Raw genomic sequence first — 26,086 nt, 5'->3', positions numbered from 1 at the left:
ATCCTTTTTATTCAGGTTGTGTTTTTATTGACTGTAAATGAAAAAAGGCAGAATTTTGGAATCTTTGTTTTGCCAGATCTGTAAGTGAGGAACATTTATTCATGATTAACTGTTCAGCCCCGGTCACGCAAGATTAGGGAGGCAGTGGAGCAGAGAAAAAATGTCTGAATGAGTTGTTCTGATTTCTGCTAAAATGAGGCTGACTCTATCTCTTGAAAAATAACCATTATAATAACACATTATAATGCCTGATGGTTCAATAACCTCCATCCTAAACAGATTCACAAATTGTTATAAAAACAGTTAACTACATGCACAAAAACGTTACATCGTTTACATCTACCTGTTTTTTTTTTTAATCTGCAATCTGCAATCCCACCACTAGAGGCCACTAAATCCTCCGTACTGGAACCTTAAAACTTACACAGAAGCTTCGGCTCTACCTAATTGGGAACGTTTATGATTTTTAACCAGCTTTGTATCACTACAGTTTTGGTAGTTTGAGTAAATGAACAAGGTAAAACCCCCGCTTTTCGTTGATGCAGGATTTCCAACTTTTGAGTCAAAAGTGAATCCCACACTACTACTCTTTTTTTGTCTGTTTTCTCTAGTCATGAAGCTCCAATTTAATAAATATCATCAAGGGTCATCATCCCAGTGAAGAAATACTTCTTTAAGAGACTAGATATGTTGGTGCCCACTACCTTCTATTCTGTCGACAAACCAACCTCTTATATTCAGACTCTCCCGCCACTTTTCCAAAAAGTTGGTCAAAAATTGGCACCACTTGGATGGAAGCCTGGTAATTGTTCACTAGACACCTGATATGTCACTGCTCACTTCTTTTTTCGTCTTCCCTCTTTTTTTTTTTTTTGGTTCACAGGCTTCTGGAATTGAGGGATCTGAAATACCAGACGACGTCAAGTTGATGGGCTTTGCTCAGCTCAGCATTAGTTAAACTGTTGTTCTACCTGGGACCGTGACTTGCCTAAAAAATGTGAAAATTAAAAAAAAACAAAAAAAACAAAAAAAAAAATAGTTTAATGCATTTTTTTTCTTTTCCTTTCTATGGCTGTAAAGAAACCACTACTGCCAAAGAAAACAGTACCGTTTTGTCACCCATAGGATTAAACGAAGACGCCTCTCGTTGAATTGGGTGGTTCGGCTGAAGTATCAGAGCGTACGGGATAAGAATCACTCAAAACAGAAAAAAAAAGTTTACAGCATATATGTAGAAGGATGCAAGTATCTACAACAAACAGTTTTCATTTCTCATTCCGGTCTCCCTCATTCTGTTATTCTGTTATTTCTCTCTAATATGTGATGCATTTGCACAATCTGAACTAACTCCCTTGAATCCTGATAAGTGTAACAATGCCTTATATTCATCAGAACTACTGAATGCACGTTTTTGGGGAAGTCCCCCCTGTTACCATATGGAGCATTATGTTGTCTGAAATGCACAAATGTGGTTTCAGTTGCCTGTTTGAGACTTTTTTTTAACTTAGTTTTCAGAGGATGTATGAAATATTTTCTCCCCATCAAACCTTGACACGACAAATTTTTAGGATGCGAACACTCCCAACATCAATGATCTTTATTATCGTCAACAAATCGCCATGAAAAGACCAAAACGAGCACTACTTTCTGTCACCCCTTCACTGTCTGTGGCGCTCAGTCTTGGGCCCGTTCGTTCACACTGGAGGCGCAAATCTTAAGAAATGAATAACAAATATTTAGATTCTTTCTTTCCGTGTTATCCTTTTTTAGAGGTGCAACACGTAAGAATTGGCCACCTGTCAAATCCATACCCCAAAACAAATGCATATCACCAGAGTAACTGCTAATTAGTGCTAACTGTAGCAGCCTTTAGCTTGTTAGCTCAGTGAGCCGTGCAGCTAGCGATTTGGACTTAAGAGCAAGAGGACCAGGGGAACAAAAGACCTTTCTGCTGGCACCGTTTAAGGGCTAGCTGGTTAGCATGCTGACTTCAGTAAATGTCTCTACAACACAATACATGAATATAATGTCAGAGCTGTCATTTGTTCACATTCTCTCATTGATTTTGGGTACTTTTTAAAAAAAAAATCACATATTGCCGCTCTAAGCATTGACACAACCAGCATTATAAGGAAGGAAACAGATAAGCGTGAGCCGATTTAATCAACTAGTTTTTTAAATGACTACACTTCAGTGTGCGAGATGATACTCACTCTCCCTTCATTCTTGCCTTTGAGTTGCCACGGTGTAAAAAAAGAAAACTGATGTAGCATGAAATCAGAGGGTTAATAGTACCGATACGTTGGAATTTGTCAAAGTAAGAAAGTTTGACAAGCGGCTGAAACCACATGTGATGTATGAGCAGATGCGTCTGTCTGTGGGTATTTAGTTTTGTGTCTGTTTGGAATGTTTTGAATCAGTTTCTCAAATACTTAAAGGATACAAAAAAAAAGAAGACTTAAGTGCATTTTTTTTTGTTATGTGGATGAAACATAAGTACTTGATTTAACCTCTAGTATGTAAATAATGACATTTGGCTTTTGATTTGTTTTTATACTGGGTGTTTCACTCTTGGCCTTTTTTTTTTCTGTCCTATGACAGGATTGTGAGTTGTAGCGCTGCGTGAAGGAAGACAACGACACTGCAAATTTAGCTTTTGAATTCTCTCATTCTGCAGGACATACTGTGTGACTGTATGTCGTGTATGACGCTCATTTACCTTGACTCATTGCGCTTTTCTCTCTTCTGTTTTGCCTTCATGAATTTAGAATATATTTTACTAGGGAGTCACAGCAGCCCTGACACCTGTCCACCTTAAATCTCATTTGATTCAATTTGTCTCCAACTCTTTAAAAAATAAAAAATAAAAATGCATCTTGGAGGCCGTTTACAGCACTTACTTTAAGCAACAACTGAAGTCATACAGCTGCTTTATAACATCTTTTTTTTTTAAACGGCTATGATGAAGATTTTTTTTTTTTTACATCCTTTTGGAAACAGCCAGCGATGATTGTAGACATTTTTGGAACGATTAGAAATGTGATTTTGGATTTCGATGTCTCATCCTTTTCGAACACACTCTGGATGTTTTTATACTGAATGTGCGTCTGGCAGACGACGAGGCAGCGGCTAATGTGTGTAGATCTGGAAAAAAAACGCCAGCAAAGGTTTTACTGTTTAATTTGGTGACGTGATAATGTCCTAAGATGCCATATTGAATGAAAAAAAAGAATGAACTTTTTTTTTGCTTGCGGATAAAATGTAACGAGGAAATCTTTGTATTTTGACTTTAAAACATGTTGAATTTTACGCTAGCCTTAAATTGAAAACGACCAAGTGTATTTTCTTTTTTTTCTGACATAAGGTTTTGATTCAGATTTTCAGTGTCTTTTGAAATGTAGTTCTTGTTACACGTGAAGACGCGTGAAATAAAGATATACAGGTGTGTCGACCCTGTGTTCTCCTGAAAAAGGGGGTGCGACGAAGTCAGCAACCCTCCGTTACTCTCAAACTGCAGTATTTTGTGCCATTCTCCTGCTTTAAGTCTGCAGCTGACGGCAGACGAGGACAGGATAGGTGTGTGTGTGAGCCCTGAGAGGTGTGTGTGTGTGTGTGTGTCGGTGTGTGTGCGTGTGTTGCGTAGATTGAGCCGTGTTTCCGACGAGGTTGAAGATCTTTGTGGCTTTGTTTCTCATCATCTCTCCAGCAGTCTCCTTCTGTCCGGCTTACGTATAGTCTTAACAAAGCTGTAGCAACTGAACAAGATGACAGGCAAAAAAACAAAAATAAAAAAATAAACTTTTTGTCCTGGCAATAACTCATCAAGGCTGTAATATATTTGAATTTTCCACCTGTTTTCAGTTTTTGTTTTTTTTTTCATTCTTACATTTGCTCTATTTTTTTTGGGAGTTGAAAGCATGTTTCTCTTGATTATTTTTAATCAATAAAGAATGAGCATATCAGCCACCTCCCAGCGCTATCTGTTTCTTTGTGTGCCGTACCATTACTTCTCATTTTGAGGTATGGAAATTTAATGATGTCGTCAGAATGAGTCACCTGTGTTTGCGCCTAGAGCGACTCGAGTGGCAGGGCCGTGCAGAGACTTATCGAGGGGCGGAGGGCAAAAGTTTGGAGGGGGAACTAGAACTGCAGCGATTGGTTGATCAGAAAAATACGAAGTGCATACTGTTCTGATGATTGATCGTTCATGTCAGCCATTTTTCAAACAAAAATTTCAAACATTTGTTGGTTTCAGCTTCTTCAGTGTATTTATTTGATGCTTTTGTTTGTCATTAAATGCATCATTTTTAAAATATGGCCACAATTTGGAGGTATCGCCAAAACACAGCAAATCACTAGAGTATCCAACAACTGCCACACTTTGCTAGCTATCCTTGGTTGTAGCTAGCTACTGTTAGCTAATTAACTCATGGCCCAGTTGGCGGTCCGAGAGTTTATTGTATTAATTTAATAAACTAGAAGCTGGTGTATGTTTTCCAGCTGAAAGTGTAGACAAGGTGTTGATAATTTTAGTCCATTTTTCAAATTAAACTTTTGGCCATATCTTCCAAATTGCTCCTTTGAGATTGCAAATGAAGTTAATTACAACACGAAGGAACACATTTTATTGATGTGATTCTGTTCTCCCAACTAGCAAAGCAACTGGAGAACGATTTTCCTATAATTCAACGAAGCCACTGCAGCTACGACCACTTACGACAACTTACTGATGCATGATTTAAAATGGTCAATATGTAACGCTGTTACTCAGATATGGGATTGGCAAAAGATATAAAGGCAGGAGAAATTTCAGAGCATGGTGTACCACACAGGGACATTTCATGTTTTACAAATATCCACTAGTTTGCTCCACTGTGTTGATCCAAAATCTGCCCTTTATTAATGATTTCTAGTGCTGTAACTGCATAAAGTAATTCAGTATTTATGTTAACAGCAGTTTGACTGTTTGTGTGACCATGTGAAAGGCAAGAATGTGACAAATGTGACCAATGTTGAAACGATAACACTTTGAAATAAAGTACACGACATACTGATAATCAATAAATCATTCATTTGTAATAATAAATAATAAGATTCTAAGATTCAAGGACTTTATAGTAGATAATGATGAGTTACTAGGCAACAGATGATTATTTGTGAAGTGACATACTGACCACTTGTTCATTGTTGTTCATTAACTAAGAACTAGTGGCACAAACTGGTAACGACTCATTAATTACCAATGACTTAATTATTAATTACGTGTTTTTGGCCCCAGTCTGTTATCCAGTAACTTGATGATCTATATGGGCAACAGCTTCAGGAGTTATTCATTAACGATTCAATGACCAGTCATCTGGATTAATTCCTCACTCTTTAATTAGGAACTACTTACATTTTTGTTTACCTCACTGTAAAGTGCTAGTGTCAGTGTTATGTACTATGAGGTTATGTGACACAAAGAAACATAGTAAACTGAACCAAACACCATAAACTAGGGGACTTTGGACATGAGGGTCAAAGGGGCAGGTGCTCCACCCTCCCTCTGCACGTGCCTGTTTAGGTACGTTGTATTTTCGACTTTATATAACTATATTTACACTCTGTGGTCTGTGTGTTAATCCTTATTTTATAGTCGGTTTGCTCTCGCTGCACTCAGGTTTGTTGGCCTCACTATCTTTTAGGTGCGTGATTACAATTATCTCTTTACGACCCCTTTTCGCTCGAAGCAAGTTATGTCGTCGTCTGATTTCCCAACATCAACGCAGCACTCCAGCCGTTTAGTGTGGCACTTTCATAATGCTGAGGGACTTTAACGAGGCAGAATCTGTCAAAAATGGTCAAAATAAGTGAAGCAGAACTGATATTCCGATATTCTCCCTTTTAGTCCCTTTACATCTTATAAATGCACATGTATTTTAATCTCTACTGTTTGTCTTCAGTTTGTAACGCAGGTTTTCCATTATGACTTTTGAGAATCTCACCCAGATGACATCACCAAGGGTTACTTTCAGAGCAAGAGCTTTCAATTTATGTGTCAGGGGAAGTACGACTCAACCCGTGACACATAAATTGATCTAGATTTGTTCAAAGCCCCCAAAAAGTTAGAAGTCTTAAAAAATCTGCATCTTTTGGACTGCATGGGTGGAGTTTGCTAAGAGTCGATCGCTCGCAGACCAACTAAGTGCCTGATTGGTGCATGGAAGTGTGACATCATTGTGTTCTAACTGAGCATCCGCCAACTACAAACCTGTCAGAGTAATTAAGAAAGGCAGAATTCGCTTATGTGAAATGACACAAACTGTTTGCACAGAGTCGAATAAGCTGGTTGAGAAAAAAATGTATCGAGGCTGCTTTAATGAAATTAAGTTTAAAGGTACATTACGTAGTTTTGGGGAAGAGAAACATCTTCATGGGCTGAATTGTTTTATGACTAAACAAACTACATGGATAAACTCTCTCTGTTTTCATGACTGAATAAACAAACTGACCTTATAGGACAACAAAGTTTCATACTGTTTTATGTTGATTATATTTGGCGGACCCTGCCACCTTCTCCAGCTTCAAACAGTATTCTGGGGGGCTTATTTTCCTCTGAGAACAGCTTGTTTATTCAGGTTTGGAAACAATGAATATTTTTGAGTTTGTAATATTACATTGATATTGTAAATATTAATGTTCTGGGTTTGAATGTTGATCTCAGCAAAAGAAGGAGAAAAAAACATTTTATCAACTGATGGATGACAAACGTATTTAACTTACCATACCCTTCCTGTATTTCATGAGACTTCATTATCGACAACTCATCACATGCCATCAGCTGGTTGATATTGTGGCCCTGAAGTGCAATTTCTTCTGAAACCAATGAAACCAGTAAAGATCGACTCCTGCTGTTCTTTCTGGGTGGATGTTGACAGCCTCGCTCACATCACATTAACTGAAGGTAGGCTCAGCTGTTTTTTCCATTGTGTTTGCTCACATCTCTGACTGACGACTTTTTACTGTGTACTCTTAACAAACATGAGACATGAAGCACTCTGGGATGTAGCTTCTGCTAAAATGACCATTATTTGCCTGGTTCTGGTACCTTTGCTGTTGAAAGTACAGTGCAGCCAGGACTTTTTCTATTTTGTGTTTTCTATCTGAAATGTATTTGAGGAATTGTGAATTTTGTAATTCAGGGACACCGTATGTGGAGGATTTCTGGCTCCTCTTGTTTGTGGCCAATCAGAGAGGAGCTTGAGGCTTAATGTTCGCTCCAGCTCAGGCTTTGGAGAGATAAGTCTTTGATTACCCCCCAACTTGAGTAAACTACCTATTGTAATGAGGCCTTTGCGCACCCACAGCTACACGTCAGCTTCAGCCTGAGGTGTCCGGACAAGTCACATTTAAATGCCTGTGCAGAGTGTTTGTTATAAATGTGGCAGCAGCATGAACGTGCTGTCATTGTCAGTTTAAATATTAACCTGCAGGACAAGAGTCAAGTTCCCCTGGCAGCAGCTGGACTGTCCCTCTCATTCAGAGCAGAAAATCGGATGTCAATATGAGCAACTTCGGAGAGATTCTGAAGGAGATCGGGGAGTTTGGTTGGTTTCAGAAACGTTTGGTGGCTGCATTATGCTTCCCCAGCATGTTTGTAGCCTTTGACGTGATTGGTCAGGTGTTTACAGGGATGAGCTTCCCACATCACTGCAACACTGACTGGATCTTGGAACGTGGGCCCAACCTGACAGGTGAGAGGCAAAGAAATCTCACCCTGCCCGTGAACAAGGATGGAAAGTTTGAAAGCTGTAAAATGTTCACACCTGTGGATTTGGATCTGGAAACCATTGAGGCGTATGGGATTAACACAACAACTGGATGCATAAATGGATCAGATTTTGAGGCACCCAAAGGTGCTTCCAGTATTTTAACACAGGTAAGAGAAGCTTATTTGTACCCCCAAAGAGCAACACACCTAACTGTTCCACTAAATGTATTTCTTACTTCTTGCTATTTATTCAAAGTTATTTTGTGTTATTGTTCAGACAAACACGAGGTTGTTGTTACTGGTTACAGCAAGTTAGCTGTTATTTGCCCTCTGCCAACAAATGTCAAACTCCTCATCAAGAAGCCTGCTTGGAGGCTAATGTTTGAACAAAATCTGAACTTTGACCCTTGGATATGCAAACCTCTGCAAACCCGCTTTTGTCATTAATTAAGTTCCATCTCTGATGACCCTGCCTCTTTGGTTATCTATGGACTGACATTTCAGGTTCTAGTGTGAAGGTTAAAGGACAAGTTCATCCAAAGCCACTATCTGCTTAGCCTCAAGTTGTGTAGACCAAAAAAAACCCAACAAAGACAACCTGAAATTAGCATACAAACAAACAATCAATAAAACAAATAAATATAAAAAGGCCCACATTGCAAAGACAGTATTTGAACTCTTGATTTGTGGTCGAGCTGAGGTACCCACTCCAGAGGCATCGTGAGCTAACGCTGTTAGCTTAGCAGCTGCAATGAAGTCTCTGAAAGCCCAGAGATCCACATTTATTTGAAAAGACTTTATTGACACCCTTTTCGAAGTTCCAAGCTTCACTTTAGCTGCTAAGCTAAGTCATTTAGCTGGCAAAACATCTGTACTACTCCAAACAAGGTGTGTGCTAATGCTTTTAGCTTGGCAGCTACAGAGATTTAGGCGTTGACCGCTTCCTCATGCATCAGCAACTGGAAAGACAATAGATGGTAAAAACTGGGGGACATCAAGCCATATTTTTCAAGGCCCATTAGTCCAATAACCCATTAGCTTCTGTCAGACAGCAGCTTAGATTAGCATTTGATGGTCTTACAGGAAAGGCGTGAATTCATTCTGGTAATGTAGCTAGGAAGTGGGTGAGTGCTACGTTAGCTAATGGTTTATCAAGCATGTTAGCGTATACCGTCCATCCAGTTTTTCACTATCCATCATCTTCTGAGTTTCTGATCTGTTGTGATTTGGGAAGAAGCTTATTGGCAGCAATTTGTCAGATTCCCTACATTTCAACTATTTGCAACCAGGAACTCAGCGGCATCACATCATCCAAGCATTTGAGCTTTTCCCTACTGACCACTCAGGGCTTCTGTAGCATCCTCTGCAGCACTTTGTACTTTTAAAGTTGTACATACTGTATTTGTTGAGTACAGCCTCAGCAGCAGAACAGTTATGCCTCTCCACCGCCTGCAGTTCTAGTTTATAAAGTTTCCCTCCTTGTTACCAGTTTGACCTGGTGTGTGACAGAAGCAGTCTGATTGAAGCATCTCAGTCCATCTACATGGCCGGTCTTCTGGTTGGAGCGATGGTGTTGGGGCCGATGGCTGACAGGTAGACATATGCTCCCATCCTAACTCCATTAACATGATGCTGGTGATTCTAAACCGCGCAATTTAAATCTTTCCATCTGAAATAACGTACATTTTTCATATTTAACAGCTCATCTCCCCCTTTCGTAGGCTCGGTCGTCGCTTTGTGGTGCTGCTCTCACTCATCCTCATGCTGGTGTTTGGGGTCAGCTCTGCTTTCTCACCCAACATCTATGTTTACATCGCTCTCAAATTTTCAAGCGGGATCTCCGTGTCAGGCATTATTGCGAATGCATTTGTGATAGGTGGGTGAAATGTTGTTGACTGAAACTCCTGAATTTGAAACTTTGGTTTTCTGGACCATCTACATATCATTCTTTCCCTGTTATTGCATTAAACCCATTACCAACTGACTCTCATTTTAATTTTCAAAGAACAAAGCCTTTTGTTTTAAGGCGGTGTGATTTATTGTCTTTTTGCAGCCCCAGATTGGGAGGGAAAAGAAAACACAATTCTACTTGATAGTTTCCTTTATAATCAATACTAAGCGTCTCAGTTTCACAAGTTCCACGTCGATGGCTAACAAGTTGCAAGCTGCCAACGTTGGATCTCACATTGGTGAGAGTGAGACGAGGTGTGTTTATTTGGTTGCAGCCTGCATCCTCATCACTCGATGCCACTAAACCCTACACACTGGAACTAAAATGAGTAGATCTAAGTGCAGCACAGGCATAAATTATGACATTTCTCTCTGTGTCATTGTTTTGAAGGTGGAGAGTGGAGTGACTCCTCCAAATTTGCCCTCTGCACCATTATCTGCCACTCCTTCTTCCCTCTTGGACTGATGGTTTTGTCTGGTGTCGCCTATGTCATCCAAGACTGGAGGATCCTGCAGCTGGTGCTCTTCAGTCCACTTGTTCTTCTCATCGGAAGCTTCTACTGGTCAGCAGGAACTCCAATTTGATATGTTACATCTTGATTTTAGCCTTAAAATAAATAAATTAAAAAAAGAGTACAAGTTTATGATCTATGTCTCATTCAGGATTCTTCCAGAGTCAGCTCGCTGGCTCATCACCCAGGGCAAAAAGGATGTGGCCATAAAGGAGATCCGGAGGGCGGCTAAAGTGAACGGGAGGAAGGTCCCTGAAGAACTGCTCGACAAGGTCAAATGCATCAGACACATTTAGGCTTTAAGTAAAATCAAACACAGTTAAGTTCTGAAATAAAATGTACTGTCAAACTAAAGAAAAGTCACCTACATTGTTTAGCTGGAGGTGGAGGGAACATCCAAAAGGGGAACCATGCTGGACATCTTCAGGATATCGTATCTGAGGAAACGTGCTCTCATAATGAGCTACATCTGGTGAGTTTTTATCACAACCTCGACCACATCTCCGGCAAAATCTCTTTACAGCCGCACTGAAGATATTTGTTCCGCTCTTGTTGACAGGTTTGGAACAAGTCTGATGTACTACGGACTGAGCCTGAATGTTGGCAACTTCGGTCTGGATATCTACCTCACACAGTTCATCTTTGGTGTTGTAGAAGTACCTGCACGTCTGGGCTGTTTGCCTCTTCTTCAAATCTTTGGGAGGAAAATATGTCAAGCAGTGGTCCTGCTGTTCGGAGGCTGTGCTTGTCTTGTGATTCTTGCTGTTCCAAAAGGTACTTTATTGTATATAACAAGAGGAGTTGTTATCTGTCTCGATCACATCTTTTACCTGATTTGCTACTTTACTTTACTACCATTATTTGCATTGTGAGCCTTCCTACATCCAAAGTAGGGGTGTCCAGCACAGTCGCCAGGATATTGTGTCAGCAGTTTATGTTTCTGCACACCACAGTTATGTCCAAGGTAGACATTTGAACCAAATGTGGCATATCGCGTACATATTATTTGTTTGTTAGCCACCTTTCTTAGCGGGAGGTGAAGGGGAAGTTGCGGGCATTATTACAAGCCAACACAGCTGCCAAATGGTCGACTGGATATCCACTACTGGATATTTTTAAGGGGCCTTGGAGACGTTTCCATCAAAACCAAGCGTTTTTCAGGGAGACCTTCCATTCATTTCTTGCCGCAACCAAAACCAGCTATTGTTCATGGGAGGCTGGACCATCTCCACCCATGATAGTGGCGACCAAAACAGGTGAACCTAAACCATAGCGCAAGTGTATTGTGACAGAAGAGAGAAAATACGACCCAAACGTTATGGTGAAACACAAAGAGACGTCCAGTTTCAACTTACCTGTGGTTTCGCAGAAATGTTACATTCTATATCAGAAATTGATCAAAGTGAGGGTTCATTTAACGATTACTGAAACCATTAATCCAAACAGATAATCCAACTGAGACATGCATTGCATCCTGACACGTGTTTAATGTATTTTTATCCATCAGACCTTCCTGTCGTGGTTACAGTCATAGCTGTAGTGGGAAAATTTGCTGCCACTGCCAGTTTCTCCACAGTCTATGTTTACACTGCAGAGCTGTATCCTACCACTCTAAGGTAAGGTAGGTAATGTCCAGAGGGAAAACATCAAATTATTATAATAACATGATCGCTCATCAGACCGTTATCTACACTGGCAGGCAGAATGGTGTAGGTCTAAACTCCACGATGGCTCGTGTGGCGGGCATCCTCGCTCCTCTAATCAGGCTCCTGGACGTCTACCATTACGCCATCCCCATGATCATATATGGCGTCGTCCCCATTGCTGCTGGGGGTTTGTGTTTGCTGTTGCCTGAGACCCGCAATGTTGAACTCCAGGACCACGCTGAACCCACGTGAGTTGACGAACCCTTTCACAACAGGGGATCGCTTCCAAGCAATTCAAAGCAATTCTGTGAATTAATCTTCTTGTTTTTAATTTCAGGAATCCAGACGACAAGGATGCTGAGATGGTGTCCTCCAATAATTCAGGGAGGAGCACAAAAATGTAATTCATAATGTTTTAAAGAAGAAGAATGCATTTACATGAATCCAAGCCTGCAAAACACTGCCTGAATTTTTGTTAGAAAATAGTTTCACCGCGACAGAAGTAATAAACTTTGAGAACTGGGTTTTTTTTTTTTTACAGTTTATTAAATTATGTATATGTATATTTGGACTTTTTATGGAATGTATTTCCTCTCTATGTATTTAAGATGCTGCAAGTCAGCTGTACTGCATGAAGGAAGATGTGACTAAGCAGGCATTTTCACTTTTAGCTGTTTGACCTGCAAATTTGCACAACTGTAATGTTGCTGGCACAGGTAAAGTTAGCGACTAGCTAGAAAACAAAGTCGCGGAAAAAGCAAGATATTTGTCTTGAGTATTGATTGATTGGATGTACGTGTATTCACATGTAAGGTGCGTATTGATTCCGCCATGGGGTTTTGCTCCATGTGGCAAAAAAAATAACACTAAAAGAAAGATTAAAGATTGTTGCCGTTATAAAATACATTGAGTGTGACGTATTTTGTTTTCCATTTAATGCCGTTTATTGTGGTGATAGACGTTTAATTAAACTGCCACAAGCACAGATACATATTTAAGCCTGAGTACCAAATATTTACCCAAGAATTTACCTTGAAATTATTACCGAAGTCATCTCAATCAGTGAATGAGTCCTGATGAGTGTCCTGTGAGTTTTGCAGGCAGAATGGTGTAGGTATAAACTCAGTGTGTGCTCGTGTGGTGCTTGTGTGATGGACAGATTGTTCTGCTTATTAAACCCACTCCCATTCCCAACATAAAATAATGTGCATCCATATAAGGAACAGACACAGCAGCTGAGGTAAAACCAGGTGATCCAAATAGGGTACAAAAGGGCATGACTGCCTTAATCTTTATTGCTGTTCATTTGAAGCTTTATGTGTGTAGATGTTAGCTGGCTGAATGTACGTACTGTTGAACATGTGATTTTTATTTATTGTTTAATTTCTTTCCTCAATAAAAGGCTTATTGTTGGAATGTTGTTTTTAACCAAATTGCTATTTCATTAAATTCAAATTTAGCTGAGCTGAGATATCATTTGCTTTTATCAATGCTCATTTTATTGTGTTCTTTATAGTTTTACAACTAGCGGAAGTTATAAATTATTGTTGTTGTTCCCGACTAAAACAATGAAGCCAAATAAAATATGATTGGCATATGACACTCTTAGATTGTTTGTGGTTAAAGATTAATTGCTAAAGTGAGATATTTACATCGACAGTGCTACACTGTTGGAAAACAGACCTGGGCGCAGTCATAACTCAGACCACACTTTGATGGGGAAGCGCTGCATATTCAACCACCTGTCAATATGAACAACTTCGGGCAAGGCGATGCTCTCTACTCCAGGGTTCAGTGTCCGCGTTCACGTATCAGCCTCGGTTTGCTGTATTTTGCAACAGTAAATCCAAGAACTGCACCTGAGTCTACCTGGCGTTGGGTTTTATTTCCTTCTGAGGTATTGTCTTCAATCTTTTTGAACTATATGACTGAGGGTTATGGAAGACCTTTTTTTTTTTTTTTTCCACAACCCCATAAAGATTTAACGCTGAACAGTCCCGCCCAATAATAATGGTCGTTAGTGAATGATTAGATCCAGCTGTGACAATGTAATGGGCTGGAGAGGAAGGAGTTAAAATATTGCTTCTTTTGGTTAAAGATTAATTAGCAAGATTATAGCACTCAGCATGGGGCTCATTAATACTTAAAACTGACCTTAACAGTCGAAGCGCTGCAAATTTAACCGCCTGTCAATATGAGTAACTTCGGGCAGATATTAAAGGAGGTTGGGGAGTTTGGCTTGTTTCAGAAATGTTTGCTGGCTGCATTATGCCTCCCAAGCATTTTTGGTGGTTTTGATGTGATTGGTCAGGTGTTTACCGGCATGAGCTTCCCACATCACTGCAACACTGACTGGATCTTGAAGCCTGGGCCTAACCTGACTGATGAGAGACAAAGAAATCTCACCCTCCCTGTGAACAAGGATGGAACGTTTGAAAGCTGTAAAATGTTCACACCTGTGGATTTGGATTTGGAAACCATTGAAGCACGTGGGATTAACAGTACAACTGGATGCATAGATGGATGGGACTATGAGACTCCTAATGGTGCTTCCAGCATTGTGACAGAGGTAAGCAAGAAAACACCACAAGGGCTCTATGTATTGATCCTGTAAGTGCTTCCTATGGGCTTGCTCTTGATTCTTTTTTTGATTGATTCCTTTCTGATCTCCTGTCACCTTCCTTTTCTCCTCAGTTTGATCTGGTTTGTGACAAGAGTAGTCTGATTGCAGTATCACAGTCCATCTACATGGCAGGTTATATGGTTGGAGCACTGGTGCATGGAGCACTTGCAGACAGGTTGGGACCGATAACACATGCACTCCCACCTTGAATATCCATGATGTCAATCTTTGTATGACTTAAAGAGACTTCGATTTTAAGGTAGCTCCTATGTTGATTACTCTTTGTGTTACACACAAGACAAAGTGTTTTATTTAACAAAAAGGAAATTGGTGCAGGACTTTGACACTAAATATATTTATGGGAAGGAGCATAAAGAGGGATGGATCAACAATGAGCCAACAATGGCACCATCTTGCCTCCTAGAACACCTAAATACATAACACTTACTTCTCTGGATAAACCATATGAGAGAAATCAACTGTTAAGTCTAAACCCCTGTATGAGAAGCAACAAGAGAATAATAAGTAGGATGTGTGAGTTCACTTTAACACAAAACAAATAATTTTTCTCCATTCTTTATAGGTTTGGGCGACGCTTTGCAATCCTACTTGCCCTCAGTGTCACACTGTCGTTTGGTGTGGGTGCTGCGTTCTCACCAAACATCTATGTTTACATGGTCCTAAAATTTTTCTGTGGGACTTCAGCAAGTGTCGTTATAATGATCACATCTGTGATGGGTAGGTACACTGTTCATCTGTTGACTAAAGTCAGACTGTACACAGCAGTAGAAGTACAACAATAAGACCAGTGAGAGGCTGGTGTTGGGCACATGAAAAGTTACTGATTGATGGGGGCAATATCTTTCTTTGATCAACCCAAACATGTTTCCACTGTTAGTGCAGCTGGTTCAGTTCAACTCTGCCACTGCAGTAATGGTGGCATTTTAGACATGCAGTATAAATCTGCCTGAGAATTAGTCTATGGGGTTTGGCAGTATTGTACTGTATACCATAATAGGTGAATATGTTCACACAATCCATATTTGTTATACAGGAGTGGAGTGGACTCATCCCTCTAAGGCTGCTCTTTGCACGACACTCATCATCATATTTTTTGCCATCGGACTGATGCTGTTGTCTGGTGTTGCATATTTGATCCCAAACTGGAGGATCCTGCTGCTGGTGCTCACCAGCCCTCTTGTCCTTGTTCTGGGATTCTTTTACTGGTCAGTAGTCTATCAGACCATAATACTTTGACAAGTTCATGAGGGGCTATTTGCCAAAAACAATACAGCTATAACTGTAACTTCAAAATCATACCATCTGAATTCGAACCTGTGTTTCAATAGGTTTCTCCCAGAGTCAGCTCGCTGGCTCATAACCCAAGGCAGGAAGGAAGAGGCACTAAAGGAGCTTCGTAGGGCAGCCAGGATGAATGGGAGGATGGTCCCAGAAGATCTGCTAGAAAAGGTGAGCTGCATCACACTCGCTTTGAATAAAACATTACGAAGTTTATACCGTTTCTGAAACAGACCTTTAACTTTTTCAGTTGGAGATGGAGTGTACATCTGAAAAAAGAAACATGTTCGATGTCCTCCGAATACCGTATTTGAGAAAAAGAACCTTCATAATGGGCTTTAACTGGTTTGTCCTGTTTAATTGCAATACATGTTCATGTCACTGTCTCTTTCAGTCAGGGAATCACAGTAGATGAGATACATCAATAATTTTTAGCAGTGACGTGTAGTAGCAACAGCTCTAACAGTTCACAGTTTCCCAGTTATCCTATTTTTATATAAGTAGTCAGAAAACTAAACACATTTCTCCAACTCTGTCATCAGGTTTTCAACAAGTCTGCTATATTACGGACTGAGCCTGAATGCTGAAGGTTTTGGCCTGAATCTCTATCTCACACAGTTCATCTTTGGTTTCATCGAAATTCCTGGAATGCTGAGTTGTTTGTTTGTGATGCAGCACTTTGGAAGGAAAATATGTCAAGCAGGCTTTCTGTTCTTTGGTGGTGCTGCTTGCCTCGTGATCCTTGCTATCCCAAACGGTATTTCCAAGACTTTGCCCTTATTTTATTTTTTGTTGTTTTTATCAGAAAACATTTATTACAGCTGTGATGATAGTATGGTATTTATCTGACAGATGAATAAATATTATTTACCCAACAGACCTTCCAGTGGTGGTCACAGCCATAGCTGTACTGGGAAAATTTGCTGCGCCTGCCTCTTTCACCACAGCCTACATTTACACTGCAGAGTTATACCCAACCATTTTAAGGTAATGTCAATCCTGATGCTTGCTGCACATGATTATCATGTAAAAGCAAACATCATCACTGTTAAAACAATGATCTCTTTTAAACATTGCACTTAACATATTTTTGTCTGTTTCAGCTTGAAGGTAAAACTTATCCAAGTCGTTTTTGTGCCTAGACCTCACCAAGTTGTTTTTGTCCCAAAATCAAAACTGCGACCATTTGACAATGTTAATGACATACCAAAAGTCATAACATGTCATTATATGTGAACAGATTGACTAAACAGTAACACTGGTAACTGCTACAGTATTATAAGTACATATTTTCTGACATTCATTGACTACAGTGAGTTTGTGGTTTGATTAATGGCTTAAAGTCTAACTGTGTTTTAACAGTGATTACTGATTGTGGCTGATCATCAGTCTAAGTATCCTAAAACCTTAAATTAGGCATACAGCAAGTATTCTCATATAAACAATGATTACACTGTAATTTGTGGGCAGTAGTCTAAAGTGTTAACTAAATCCTTTCTGTAAGTATACAGTTTCTTAAGAGTCCATCGTATGTTCTTGCAGGCAGAATGGTGTAGGTGTAAACTCCATGTGTGCTCGTATGGCGGGCATCCTAGCGCCACTTATCCGACTCCTGGAGGTCTACCATCACGCCATCCCCATGCTCCTATATGGCATCATCCCCGTTGCTGCTGGGTGTTTCTGTTTTCTTCTGCCTGAAACCCTCAATGTCGAACTTCAAGACCACACTGAGCCGAAGTAAGCTGAGTATAAAATGCTATATTTGAAGAAAATATCCTTGCTGGGATAAGCACAGCAACAAACTGTGTTCATAATAAGTACATGTTTTAATTTATAATACTTTACTTACACACTTTTTTGTTTTTGATTTTAGAAAAGCAGTGAATGGACCAACGTCGGACAGATTCAGTCCTGAAGAAATTACAGAAGAGGACAAACTGTAATTTGATCTAAAATATTGAGAAGTTCAGTTTCTCTTTTCTCTTTTTTATCATCAGGTTGCAAAGATGTTGACTACAGTTTATGTAGTTTTAAACACAGTTTTAGATGTGAAATAGAACTGATGAGTCATTTTTACCATTTTTTTAGTTTTTCATGCATTTCATACCTGAAAGTTTATTAGAAATTGTTTTATTCACCCAAATGCTTCTTTTCGTAGGTTGAATGGATTAATTTTCTGTTCTCAACCGACTAGCAACAACATCAAAACCACTGGCAGGTGAAGTGACTAACATTTGGGTGGAGTGGTCTACTTGGTGTTTTGCCGGGGAGCTGCATGTCAAATTGGCATCACCACGAATTCCAGGCTCCAAAGTCTCCCAGTAGAACATTGGATTGTACCGAGATGATCAATGTTGATCACTTCACCTTTAAGGGGTTTTAATATTGTGGCTGATGGGTGCATGCTTACCTGTCATATCATAGAGAGACAGAGCAGCAAACGTAAAAGCAAAGTTTGCAAAAGATCCTTGATAAGAACAGGGATCGTCACCTGGCCGACTGTCAGATCTGACAACAAAGTCCGAAAGATCGTGTCTGACTATACCTTTATTGCCATTTTGTTTGAAGCTCTATGTGTACTGGTGTTTGTTGAGTACATACTGTTGAACACAGGATTTAATTTATTGTCTTATATGTCCAGTCTATCTGCACTATGAAGGTCATTGCTTTGTGTTAAAAGTGCTACATCAACAAAGTTAAATTTGCCAGAGCTCAGTTATTGTCGCTGTCTGCATTACTGCTCATTTCATTGTTTTGTTTAAAGTTAAACAGAGTGGAAACTTAAAATTTAGAGCTGTTGTCAGCGATTACGGTACAAAATGAAGTCAATTAACTGTTGCCACCATATCACAGTAGTGTGTTTGTAGGAGGTTTGACAACGCCATCTAGAGGAATTTCACCCACAGGAACTCTCAACAATTTCAACCTTTTAGGAACTAAATGGCACACAGGTTCAAAACCACACTACATCAGAGATGTGTTTACAATAAAGAAATAAAGAGTTTTAAAAAAAAACTAAACAATTTGCACCTTTACAATGGCAGGTCAAATACTACTATATTTAAAAACTTGACTCGCATTCGTGTTTTGGCTTTTGCATTTGGTTCAACTGTTCTGGGTCGTTCTGTACTCTGTAAAATGTGCATGAGTAAACTGGAAAGGATATGTGCATGGTTAAAAATAGCAAAGGGGCAGAGCAACTGCAAGTCAGCGACAGCTGGGGCTGGTTCCCAGCTGGTTTTATTTTATTTTTGCACATGTGCAGTGTTTTGATGCCATTATGTTAAGAGAAGTTAAGTTGAATGTAGACAAAGTGGACGGCTGGCATGTAAGGGAGTTCTCCAGTGGATATAAGGCGATGCTCTCTACTTCAGGGTTCAGTGTTCATGTTCACGTATCATCCTTGATTTGCTGTATTTTGCAACAGTAAATCCAAGAACTGCACCTGACTCTACCTGTCGTTGGGTTTTGTTTCCTTTTGAGGTATTGTCTTCAGCCTTTTTGAACTATATGACTACGTGTTTTCGAAGACCATTTTTTTATCTGCAACCCCTTAAAGATTTAACGCTGAACAGTCCCGCCAAATAATAATGGTCGTTAGTGAATGATCAGACCCAGCTGTGACAATGTAATGGGCTGGAGAGGAAGGAGTTAAAATATTGCCTCTTTTGGTTAAAGATTAACTAGCAAGATTATCACATTCAGAATGGGGCTCATTAATACCTAACACTGACCTTAACAATCAAAGCGCTGCAGATTCAGCCGCCTGTCAAGATGAGCAACTTCGGGCAGATCCTAAAGGAGGTTGGAGAGTTTGGTTTGTTTCAGAAACGTTTAGTGGCTGCATTATGCATCCCTTGCATATTTAGTTCTTTTGACTTGATTGGTCAGGTGTTTACCGGCATGAGCTTCCCACATCACTGCAACACTGACTGGATCTTGAAGCCTGGGCCTAACCTGACCGATGAGAGACAAAGAAATCTCACCCTCCCTGTGAACAAGGATGGAACGTTTGAAAGCTGTAAAATGTTCACACCTGTGGATTTGGATTTGGAAACCATTGAAGCACGTGGGATTAACAGTACAACTGGATGCATAGATGGATGGGACTACGAGGCACCAGAAGGTGCTTCCAGCATTGTGACAGAGGTAAGAAAGGAAAAACTTCAGTGTCCAATGTCCAGATCCAGACACCATCCTATCAAGACCAGGACCTAGGCTTGATAAAATATTGATAATTATTACACGTTTTTTGTACAGATGTATTTATTAATTAAGTACTTATTTAACATCACTTCAGCTCAATGGGAAAACTGACAATATTGGATAAATAAAGAAATGTACTTAACAGTCAGTTGTTGACTATATAAAGACATCAATACAACTACTAGGCTACTTCAGTAATCTGTAGATGTCACTGATTTGTATTTCGAGTTAGACATTATGATGTTCCAGACCTTCGCTTGCGGAAAATTGGAACTGAAGTCTCCTGTTCTAGACCCTAAAGGTCCGAATTCTTTTTCACACAGTCCTTTAGTTGTGTGTATTGATTCTGGTAATCCTTGCCATGGCCCTGATCTCAATTCTTTCTCTGATCTTTCCCCTTCTAGTTTACATTTACATTTAGGGCATTTAGCAGACGTTTTTGACTTACTGAAATTCATACTGCCATGACTGCCATGCAAGGTGCCAACCAGCTCATAAGGAGCAGTTTGGGTCTCAGTGTCTTGCCCAAGGACACTTCGACATGCAGACCAGGGGAATCAAACCAGTGACCTTCATATAACAAGACGCTTGCTCTACCCCTGAGCCAAAACCGCCCTTCCTTTCTCCTCCCTTAATATTTATTTTCTCTTCTCAGTTTGATCTGGTTTGTGACAACAGTGGTTTCGTCGAGGCATCACAGTCCATCTACATGGCAGGTTGTCTGGTTGGAGCGCTGTTGTATGGGGCAATATCTGACAGGTAAGAGCCAATAATACACTCACTCCTGTCCAATGTCACTGATAGATCTCATTCTTTGTGAGGAGATTTTGGTTACACAGCAGCTTTTATGCTAATTACTAGTTATGTATGAGACTTGGTGATACAACCAACTGAAGGGGAGGTCTCCCTAGAAAATCTAAATATAAAGCTTTGAAATCAAGACCTTAAATTTTTCCATTTAACAAAATGGAAAATAGTGCAAGACTTGGTCGAAAAACAAAATAACAAGGATAAACATACAGTACAGAGAGACTGATCAACAAAGATGACAATAATGTTGCATTCTCTGTCCCTAAAACACACCTAGAAGAACAAAAGATTATGTCTCTGGACAAACCTTGAAAGGGAAATCTACTGCAAAAATAACCCCATCGATGACAAGCAAAGAGTGAATGATAAACAATAAATATGTACTGTATGTGTAGATTCAATCTGCAGCCTTCAACACAACATGCTTTTTCTTCTTGGTAGATTTGGGCGACGCTTTGCAACCCTTCTCTGCCTCTTTGACTTACTGTTGTTTGGTGTGGGTGCTGCGTTCTCACCAAACATCTATGTCTATATGATCCTAAAATTTTTCTGTGGGACTTCAGCAGGTGTCTGCATGATGAATGCCACCGTGTTGGGTAGGTACACTGTTCATCTGTGGCTAAAGACAGGTTTTATACAGCAGAAGTACCAAAAATAGGACTTTTTAACATAATTTAACAGATAGATAGCATTACCGATCAGACAGAGGGAATGTAAAAGGGCACCTTGACACTTTTTGTCTAATCTGGCTTTAGTTGAACAGGCTTGTTTTGATTGATTATGTAATCCAAATCTGTTATACAGGATTGGAGTGGACTGATCCCTCTAAGGCTGCTCTTTGCGCACAGATCATGATTTTTTTCTTTCCTGTTGGAATGATGCTGTTGTGTGGTATTGCATATTTAATCAACGACTGGAGGATCCTGCAGATGGTGCTCTTCAGTCCCCTCATCCTTGTCCTGGGAGTCTTTTACTGGTCAGCATAAAATATACTGATATGTTGCTATTTGCCAAAAAACACTGTAGGAAAGTTGTAACATCTCTGGTTTTAATGGTTTTAAATGTTCTGATAGGTCTCTCCCAGAGTCAGCTCGCTGGCTCATGACCCATGGAAGGAAGGATAAAGCAATAAAGGAACTTCGGAGGGCAGCCAGGGTGAATGAGAGGATGGTCCATGATGATCTGCTAAATGAGGTTAACTGCATCATACACACTTTGGCCCAATCCCACTTCAAATTGGAGCCCTACCCCTCATTTTTCGAGTGAACCCCTTGACCCTCTGAACAGAGTTACAAGGGGTAGTGATTGAAATCTCCCCCTATGAAATGAGACAACCCTTCAACCTCACGGACATCATATTCAAATCTGGATACAGTGTTGGGCGAGGAGCTCTGTTCACTCCCATGAAAGCTGCTCAGTTGCACATGAAGCCCAAATGGCTTGACTTCCTGGCTTTAAAATTACCTGGATCTTGCGTGTTGTGTGACCCATGCAAACTTGCATAGTTAAAATGATTTAAACTCCTCTAGAATTGGCAAATATTACTGGAACAAATGGCTCAGATTATGCCAGTCAAACAAGTGATTTTGTGGGGTTTGTAACGCTCAATATATTTATCCAACGTTTAAAAGCCACGCCTTTCACAGTGTAAGCGTATTGTTACAAGTATTTTTGGGCCCCAGTGCATCACGTTACATTGTAATTACACAGTTTGGCCACAACAAAAGATGGCACTCTTCCTGGGGGCTTGTTCATCATAAGTCTGGGTTTGAATTATGCATCTGAAAACACTTTACCCAACCCCTATATCCCAAAAGGAATCAGGAAACCCTACCCCTAGATGTGAACATGCAAAACGGAGGGGTAGGGCTAAGCGGTGAGGCCAAGGGCAGGAACTGGGACTGGGCATTTGAGTCAATGTATAGTAAACCTCTCTATGACACCTGTACATTTTCTGCCTTTTTACTATTCAGTTGGAGATGGAGGATACATCTGAAAAAAGAAACATGTTTGACATCTTCCGAATACCATATTTGAGAAAACGTACCCTCATAATGGGCTTTAACTGGTTTGTCTTCTTTAATTGATCTAACTGATCATGCTTGTTCTCTCTTTGTCTGTAAATCGCTAGTATAATAGTGTTATATTCAATGGCACATTTGTCCCAATAATACTATTTTTAAGTCATAGCTTAACTGATGTGGTCTCTTCAACTCTGACCAGGTTTTCAACAAGTCTGCTATATTATGGACTGACCCTGAATACTGGTGGTTTTGGCCTGAATCTCTACCTCACACAGTTCATCTTTGGAGTTGTCGAAATTCCTGCAATCTTGAGCTGTTTGTTTTTGATTCAGCACTTTGGAAGGAAAATAACTCAAGCAGGCTTTCTGTTCTTTGGGGGTGTTGCTTGCCTCATGGTCCTTGCCATCCCTAAAGGTACTCTCAAAACCTTTGCCATGTTTTTTTTTCTTAAAAAATGTGTTACAAAGGTGGAATTTGTTAAGTGTGTATCTGACATGTACTTTGTGTTCCATAGATCTTCCAGTGGTGGTCACAATCATTGCCTCACTGGGGAAATATTTTTCCACTGCCTCTTTCAGCACACTATACGTTTATACTGCAGAGTTATACCCAACCATTTTAAGGTAATGTTGCTCTTTATGCTGCTGCTCATGATTATTACATAAAATTCTTGGTACCACTCATATGTGTTAATATGAGCCCATTCTCCTTCATTGCAGGCACAATGGTGTAGGTGTAAATGCCATGTGTTCTCGTTTGGGAGGTGTCGTCTCTCCACTAATCTGGCTCCTGGAGGTCCACCATTACACCATCCCCATGCTAATATATGGCATCGCCCCTGTTGTTGCTGGGGGTTTCTGTTTGCTTCTGCCTGAAACCCTCAATGTTGAACTTCAAGACCACACTGAGCTGAAGTGAGCACATAAATGCTGGGAAAAAAAGCATTGTACACTTGTACTGATACAATGTATTGAAAATAATTGCAAAAAAGTACTTTTTACTTTTTGTTATTATTTTTTTCCCTATTTTTGATTTTAGGAAACCAGTGGATGGATCTACGGGGAACAGATACAGTTCTGAAGAAATCCTTGAACAGCACAAACTGTAACTTATAATTAAACCATCGTCAGAAATTCTAAATTTCTAATTTATTATCTGGTCTGAAAGATGTTAACTACAATTAAGCTAAACCAACTTTAGAATAAATAATTTAAACTTTCTTTAATTATCTCCCCACCTAGTTACTGTTGCCTAGGAGGTTATCTTTTTTTATCCGTGTGTTTGTTGGTTGGTGGCCTGTCAACATTAGGTTTTCATACTGCTTGTCAAAAAACACATTATTTTTCATATATTGTGCATGCTTCTACAGCCGGTAGCTATGGCTGTGGTACAACTGTACATGTTTGAACCCGATCTAGAGCAGGATGTTTCAAAGTGGTTAGTTAATATTTTGTATAGAGTTGTTGTTGTTGGTTGTTTTCATTAAATTGACTGCCGCTCTTTTGCTTCTCAATTGATGTATTCACAAATGCTTCAACATGTGATTTGCATGCATTGTTTAATTTATCGTAATTTATGCTAATATTACTTACATTAACCTACATTTCACAGCTTGTGTTACTGCTTTGTTGAACGTTTAGGACATACGGAAGCTAAAAAGAAAAGTGTGCTTGGTAAGTATTTATGAATGTTGGTTAAAGATTACTTACCAAGATCATATATATGCAACTACAGTGACAGACTTATTCTTTCTTATTGTTTATAACCTGGGCTGGCACATACTGAATGCTGCACTTTCATGATGACGCACTAAACATTCAGCCATATGTCAATATGAGCAACTTTGGGCAGATCATAAAGGAGGTTGAAGAGTTTGATTTATTTCAGTAACATTTAGTCGCTGCATTATGCATTTGCAGCATCTTTGCTGCTTTTAACACGATTGGTCAGCTGTTAGCTTTCATCATCACTGCAACACTGACTGGATCTTGGAGCGCGGGCCAAACCTGACTGATGAGAGACAAAGAAATCTCATCCTCCCTGTGAACAAGGATGGAAAGTGGAAAGTGTGTGTTTATATACTCTTAAATTACTCTATTATTTGCCAACTGTGATTTAACTCATCACCAAGTCATAACAATAAGTGTGATTGTACTTTCTTACAGGCAGAATGGTGTTGGATTTAACTCAGCATGTGCTCGTGTGGCGGGCTTCCTCGCTCCCCTTTTCCAGCTCCTGGATGTCTATCATTACAGCATCCCCATGCTGATATATGGCATCTGCCCCTTAATTGCTGGGGGTTTGTGTTGGCTACTGCCTGAAACCCTCAATGTTCAACTTCAAGAACACACTACTGAGCTGAAGTGAGCTGAGTATAAATATCAAATTAACTTTGTTGAGTGGGTTGTGCATAAAAATTGTACATTAAAATGCTTTTTATGCTTTTGATTTTAGAAAACTGGTGAATGAATCTATAGAGGAACGGACACAGTGCTTAACAACTCAATCAAGAGCTGGAATTTGAAATTAAATTATAATCAAGAGTTCAAAGTTCAGTTTGTTCCTTATCTATTATCAGGTATAAAATGGTGTCAAGTACAGTCTTTGCTTTTTTAACCACATTTTTTCAATGAAGTAATCAAACTCTTGGGTAATGACGGTTACAACATTTTAAAGTGTTTTTTTAATTTCATTTTAAATTGTTGTTTGAGTTGTTTTTTAGTGCACTTTATTACTGCCAATATTGTAGAAATTGATGTATTCACAAATGGTTCTCAAATAAAAACTTGTTCTGTTCCAAACATTTATTTACGTCCATCCATATCAGAGACAGAGTAGGTAAAGTAAAAGCAAAATTGACTAAATTAGATATGGCAAGAAGGGCATGACTTACCTCACTTATGTTGCATGTGTTTGAAGCTGTATGTGTAGGTTTAGTTTAGTTGTAGCAGCACCATTGTGTAAGACTTGCTATCTTTTATGGTTTGGGCTGAATTTCAAAAGTCAATCAGAGACAAACAGGACATCTAAGGTAAAGGCAAACTCAATTAGACCCTTGAGCAGAATAGGGTCTGAAAGGGCATGACTGACTTCTCTTTTGTTGATGTTTGTTTGAAGCTCTATATGTGATTGCTACTTGGCTGCATTCACACACTATTGAACATGTGATTTATTTATATTGTCTAATTTATCCTAAATTATGCAAATTTTACTTACGTTTGACTTACATTCAACTGCTCGTGTTATTGCTTTGTTGAATGTTTGCA

General features: G+C 39.6%; 4 protein-coding genes across 10 annotated transcripts in view; all 4 read left to right on the top strand.

The window, feature by feature from the left end:
- Nucleotides 1–3,451, top strand: part of oxsr1b (oxidative stress responsive kinase 1b) — a 42,198-nt gene extending 38,747 nt beyond the window's left edge. For all 3 annotated transcript variants that reach the window (XM_037079082.1, XM_037079081.1, XM_037079083.1), the window contains one exon: nt 884–3,451. In XM_037079082.1, coding sequence (XP_036934977.1) covers nt 884–958 — 75 coding nt within the window. In that variant the 3' untranslated portion in view covers nt 959–3,451. The remainder of the gene's footprint in view (nt 1–883) is intronic.
- A 3,581-nt stretch (nt 3,452–7,032) lies between these two features.
- LOC119008309 (solute carrier family 22 member 13-like) lies at nt 7,033–12,762 on the top strand. 2 transcript variants are annotated; one of them, XM_037078419.1, is made up of 10 exons: nt 7,103–7,918; nt 9,240–9,343; nt 9,472–9,626; nt 10,092–10,263; nt 10,364–10,484; nt 10,590–10,684; nt 10,772–10,986; nt 11,720–11,828; nt 11,912–12,106; nt 12,196–12,762. In XM_037078419.1, the coding sequence occupies exons 1-10, from the start codon at nt 7,544–7,546 to the stop codon at nt 12,260–12,262; spliced, it is 1,608 nt and encodes a 535-aa protein (XP_036934314.1). In that variant the 5' UTR covers nt 7,103–7,543; the 3' UTR covers nt 12,263–12,762. The 2 variants fall into 2 exon arrangements, with proteins under 2 accessions (XP_036934315.1, XP_036934314.1); XM_037078420.1 differs by lacking the exon at nt 12,196–12,762 and having other exon boundaries at nt 7,033–7,918; nt 11,720–11,833; nt 11,912–12,052.
- Nucleotides 12,763–13,537: 775 nt separating this feature from the next.
- LOC119008307 (solute carrier family 22 member 13-like) lies at nt 13,538–18,495 on the top strand. Of its 3 annotated transcripts, XM_037078413.1 has the most exons (11): nt 13,538–13,755; nt 14,170–14,427; nt 14,553–14,656; nt 15,065–15,219; nt 15,536–15,707; nt 15,831–15,951; nt 16,031–16,125; nt 16,323–16,537; nt 16,659–16,767; nt 17,323–17,517; nt 17,654–18,495. In XM_037078413.1, exons 1-11 carry the CDS (start codon nt 13,609–13,611, stop codon nt 17,721–17,723), a joined length of 1,641 nt encoding a protein of 546 aa, XP_036934308.1. In that variant the 5' UTR covers nt 13,538–13,608; the 3' UTR covers nt 17,724–18,495. The 3 variants fall into 3 exon arrangements, with proteins under 3 accessions (XP_036934308.1, XP_036934311.1, XP_036934309.1); XM_037078416.1 differs by lacking the exon at nt 16,031–16,125 and having other exon boundaries at nt 16,399–16,537; XM_037078414.1 differs by lacking the exon at nt 13,538–13,755 and having other exon boundaries at nt 13,789–14,427.
- Nucleotides 18,496–18,645: 150 nt separating this feature from the next.
- LOC119008308 (solute carrier family 22 member 13-like) lies at nt 18,646–25,621 on the top strand. Of its 2 annotated transcripts, XM_037078418.1 has the most exons (11): nt 18,646–19,584; nt 19,672–19,929; nt 20,642–20,745; nt 21,238–21,392; nt 21,601–21,772; nt 21,870–21,990; nt 22,770–22,864; nt 23,020–23,234; nt 23,335–23,443; nt 23,540–23,734; nt 23,859–25,621. In XM_037078418.1, exons 1-11 carry the CDS (start codon nt 19,555–19,557, stop codon nt 23,926–23,928), a joined length of 1,524 nt encoding a protein of 507 aa, XP_036934313.1. In that variant the 5' UTR covers nt 18,646–19,554; the 3' UTR covers nt 23,929–25,621. The 2 variants fall into 2 exon arrangements, with proteins under 2 accessions (XP_036934313.1, XP_036934312.1); XM_037078417.1 differs by having other exon boundaries at nt 18,646–19,929.
- The last annotated feature ends 465 nt before the right edge of the window (nt 25,622–26,086 follow it).

Source organism: Acanthopagrus latus, chromosome 19 (genome assembly GCF_904848185.1).
Source record: "Acanthopagrus latus isolate v.2019 chromosome 19, fAcaLat1.1, whole genome shotgun sequence".
Taxonomy (NCBI): domain Eukaryota; kingdom Metazoa; phylum Chordata; class Actinopteri; order Spariformes; family Sparidae; genus Acanthopagrus; species Acanthopagrus latus.
Note: the sequence above shows the minus strand (reverse complement) of the source record. Positions and strands in the feature narration are given on the sequence as shown.

What these genes read in the sequence shown, in the direction of transcription:
- LOC119008309 (XM_037078419.1), top strand. Translation starts at nt 7,544, where the DNA reads ATGAGCAACTTCGGAGAGATTCTGAAGGAGATCGGGGAGTTTGGTTGG. An exon ending in CTCATCGGAAGCTTCTACTG is followed by an intron (nt 10,264 to 10,363) that starts GTCAGCAGGAAC and finishes TGTCTCATTCAG; the next exon opens with GATTCTTCCAGAGTCAGCTC. An exon ending in CTGTATCCTACCACTCTAAG is followed by an intron (nt 11,829 to 11,911) that starts GTAAGGTAGGTA and finishes CTACACTGGCAG; the next exon opens with GCAGAATGGTGTAGGTCTAA.
- LOC119008307 (XM_037078413.1), top strand. Translation starts at nt 13,609, where the DNA reads ATGAACAACTTCGGGCAAGGCGATGCTCTCTACTCCAGGGTTCAGTGT. An exon ending in GGGTTTTATTTCCTTCTGAG is followed by an intron (nt 13,756 to 14,169) that starts GTATTGTCTTCA and finishes GTGATTGGTCAG; the next exon opens with GTGTTTACCGGCATGAGCTT. An exon ending in CAAGACCACACTGAGCCGAA is followed by an intron (nt 17,518 to 17,653) that starts GTAAGCTGAGTA and finishes TTTTGATTTTAG; the next exon opens with AAAAGCAGTGAATGGACCAA.
- LOC119008308 (XM_037078417.1), top strand. Translation starts at nt 19,555, where the DNA reads ATGAGCAACTTCGGGCAGATCCTAAAGGAGGTTGGAGAGTTTGGTTTG. An exon ending in GATGAATGCCACCGTGTTGG is followed by an intron (nt 21,393 to 21,600) that starts GTAGGTACACTG and finishes TCTGTTATACAG; the next exon opens with GATTGGAGTGGACTGATCCC. An exon ending in CTCATAATGGGCTTTAACTG is followed by an intron (nt 22,865 to 23,019) that starts GTTTGTCTTCTT and finishes AACTCTGACCAG; the next exon opens with GTTTTCAACAAGTCTGCTAT.